General features: G+C 35.7%; 1 protein-coding gene across 5 annotated transcripts in view; it reads left to right on the forward strand.

The window, feature by feature from the left end:
* The first annotated feature begins 834 nt into the window (after positions 1-834).
* LOC108767172 (uncharacterized) overlaps positions 835-3,767 on the forward strand; it is a 7,936-nt gene continuing 5,003 nt past the window's right edge. The window contains exons 1-3 of one of the 5 annotated variants that reach the window (XM_018516907.1): positions 835-853; positions 2,206-2,386; positions 2,582-2,797. In XM_018516907.1, coding sequence (XP_018372409.1) covers positions 2,258-2,386; positions 2,582-2,797 — 345 coding nt within the window. In that variant the 5' untranslated portion in view covers positions 835-853; positions 2,206-2,257. Of the gene's footprint in view, positions 854-894; positions 1,337-2,205; positions 2,387-2,581; positions 2,798-3,767 lie in introns of those variants that run through there. The other 4 variants (XM_018516905.1, XM_018516904.1, XM_018516902.1 and 1 more) reach the window with 4 other exon arrangements.

Raw genomic sequence — 3,767 nt, forward strand, 5'->3', positions numbered from 1 at the left:
CAGTCGATTATTCTTCTCACATTCGACTGTGATTGGTCAATTTCTTACTCTTACTTCTTACTCCGTGTATTGTAGACGGGCCTTGGGACGGCACCCTGATTTCTATTCTCGAGTCGGCAGTCAGAGTCGGCTGCTGCCTTGCTGTGATTGGTAGAATGATAGTCGGGAGTCCGAGTCAGTAGTCGAGTCAGAGTCGGGAGTCTGTAGTGTGATGGGAGGACTCCGATTGCACACATCGCATATTGCACACATGTATCGCTGATTGGCCAATTTAAAAATAAAATAATCTCATTGGCAAAACAGAGAAAAATTACTAGGCACCAGTTGATATGAGTGGTGTGTACAATCAGAACTGTAGGCAAACGGGATCCTTCCTAGTGTGATTACGGCTTTACGCTTACGCAAGTTACGCCGCATGTGACGGCACCCTAATGCTGGATTCACACTACATCCGATTTGCGTCGTACGATGCTCTGCAACCGATCAGGGGCTCTATTCTTGAAAAGAAAATATACGAAATTCTAGGGAAATGCTACAGTATACGTTACGTATACTATAGTATTTCCCTAGACTTTCGTATACGTTTCTTTTCAAGAATAGAGCCCCAGAAAACAGGATTCCGATGAATTTTGCTTCGTATCATCGGAATCCAGTTTTCTGATTGGTTGCAGAGCGTTGTATGACGTACATCGGATGCAGTGTGAATCCAGCATGTGGCTGAACTAGTGTACACTTTTGGAACTTAAAGTGAGACAGAAATACGTTTGATATTTATTTAAAGTGAGAAAGAGAGTTCTAGAACAGTCTTGTGCAGAAACAGAAAACAGACCAAACATCTACTACGGTGAGTTGGGTGAGTACGGTGCCTGCACTGCCTGCAGCTGATGACAACGGCGATGAACAGGATGAATTGTGGCGAACTGTAGCAAACTGTAGTCTATTGTATGCAGTATACGAGCACGTAGGGTTTCAATTCAGGTCCAGGCGGTCCAGATTAAACTTCAGACTTTACGAGTCCCGTTGTGCCCTGTGCCATGCGATGTTATGTCGTTTGTTGTTGCAAGCCTGGTGAATGTTGAAATCCGATGCAACGCACTTCTCTCAAAAGGGAAAAACAAAAGCGCCCGTCGTGCGCGTATTTATGTACTCTAGCAAGTATGCACTCCGGCTATCCCGCCTTATCTCCTCGTCTTGACTCGCGATCGCAAGACGAGTATAACCTCCAAGCGGTACGGTTTACGCAACGCACTTAGGACTACAACGGTACCTTTCTTGGGGGCGACGATCGCGGTTCCGTGAATTTACTTATTTAGGATGAAGAACAATAAATAGAAATGTAAACGATTTTTCCTCAACGATAACGACGTTGTTTACCAGTGAAAGTTGTCAGTAATTAGGATCTTAATGACGCTAATTTATGCATTGGCAAACTCCACTTGTAAAAATTATATACTACCATCGTATATTAAAATAGATTGCACCATACATGAACTTAGTAATATTTGAAATATGTTATTATATAAACATGTATATGTATGTATGTATATATATATATATATATGTATATGTGTATGTGCGTGCACATACATGCATATGTTAATAGGCCTGGAGCTGGAGGTTGACTGTGTATCTTGGGATCAGTTATGTACTTTGAAGTGAGATGAAAATTATAAAAGTGAATAAATTCATTAAATATTAACCAATTAAATTGTAAATGTTTAGTGGTTTCCCCACTTTTGTAATTTTAATCTTGTTTCAAGATACATAAATGACTGTTGCTTGCATTTTTTTGCATTTTTTTGTGGTGTCTTTGTTTTCTTTTTCTTTTCAACGATTTAATATTTATATATATTTAAATGTAAAAATTTTTGGGGATTTTAAACAACATAAATAGACCTTCTGTCCAAATTAATATTTAAAATAGTTGAATATACTTTTAATTAATCAAATATTTAATATATATTAAATTAATTTAAATAATTAACATTTATCACAATAGAACTTATTAATTACTTATATATATTAATATATATACAGTTATAAATACATAATTGTTATAAAGATTAAGTATACATATGTATATATATATATATATATGTGTGTGTGTACAATATACATATTAATGTTTAACTAAAACATTTAAATATACTTTTAATTAACATGCTTGTTGACCTTTGTATTTTGTTGACTTGTGTATTTTTATAGATATCAACCATGATTGTTCAACAACAATAGTCGAATTGAATTATCCTTGGGAATGTCGGTCACCAGCGAGCCATATGGTGGGGAAGTGGTGTCCCAAGGAATAATCACCGAGTTTAATTTTATGGAGAATGAACTAAAACACACATCTCCGTTAAATCATGAGGGTATCAGGGAAAGTTTGGTAAAGAGTTAGATAATTGATATCTGTTTTTTTTTATAGCTGAACTGGTGCATACTTAAAGTAAAATAGATATATGTAAAGTTTGGTGAAAGCAAAAAGTTTTAGTGTAGCCCAGTGTAGCAATAAAAGATAAACCTTTGAATTGAAGTCAATCAGTACCACTGTATTTATAAGACTCCTATTTATTTTATATAGACTGTCAATAAGGAGATCATTGTGAGTGCTAATGGACATTTGCCAGATAGAGTCGATTGTCAAACCCAGTCTACTGTGTACTTTGAAGAGAATTTAGAAACTTGCGACGATACACCTACTAGGTTTGTGGAATCCATATATAGTGTTCCGTTGTCAGACGATTCGTCGATTACCGAGAAGTGGGATTGTGAAAATGTTGAGGCATCTGTTTCAAAGGTACATATTCAAAAATCGGATACTTATTTTTAATAATCGATAAGTATTATACTAGTGCTTAGCAGCAAATTGTGTTTACACAAATAATAGAATTAAAGGACTTCAGCCAAGTTAGGTTTTAATTCTTATTAAGTAATAAATACTATCAAAATAATCGATGAAATTATCCCTCTCCTATATTTGAATGGGCTTTGGATATGTAGTGCGTCATAAAACATTATATATATATTTTTTTTTGTCTGTTTACCTTAAGGTTTAGATGTCGCAAAGCAATCTCTCGAAAATAATGGATTTTTCATTTTCAAAGAATATTTTTGAAGCTATCAGGTATAAGAAAAAGTATTTTATTTAAAAGTTCTGGTATTTTATACTTCTTTAGATTATTAAAACAGTGTATCCTCCTCCTCAGTCCTATTGCTCGTGGCCGAACGTGGTGACTTCTCTCATATGTCTGTGGTACGCACGCTGGTTGTACACAATCATATGGGACGTACAGTTTAACGATTCTGAATGACGATTTATTAGAGAAGTGTTCTTGGCAAGGATACTCTCAGTGGTTTGCCATTGCTTTCCGAGAAGAGCTACGAACGTTCGAAAACATTTTTCGGTTCTGTCTGAGATTGAATCCGGGATCTCTGGTATAGCAGTCTCGTGCACTGCCTGCTACGCCACGCTAGCACTAAAAAACGGTGTATATATTCACTTTTTTCGAAAAAATACCAAATTTTTTAATTTACTGCTCATTCTCTAAGGTTGTTTCAACCTCTAAACTTTTAGATAAGCATATATTTTTCATACTGCCACTAAATTCTATAATGTGTTACCCTCTTTTATCCGTTCATCCCCCTCACTTCATTCGTTTCGTTCAGCTGCTGCAAAATTCATATCGACTTTGTAAGACTATTATTTCTCTCGTATTATTTCTCTTGTAAATTTCGCTGTATTTTGCACTCTGTATTTCTCCATGTAC

The sequence above is a fragment of the Trachymyrmex cornetzi genome, unplaced genomic scaffold (genome assembly GCF_001594075.2).
Source record: "Trachymyrmex cornetzi isolate Tcor2-1 unplaced genomic scaffold, Tcor1.1 scaffold66, whole genome shotgun sequence".
Lineage (NCBI taxonomy): Eukaryota > Metazoa > Arthropoda > Insecta > Hymenoptera > Formicidae > Trachymyrmex > Trachymyrmex cornetzi.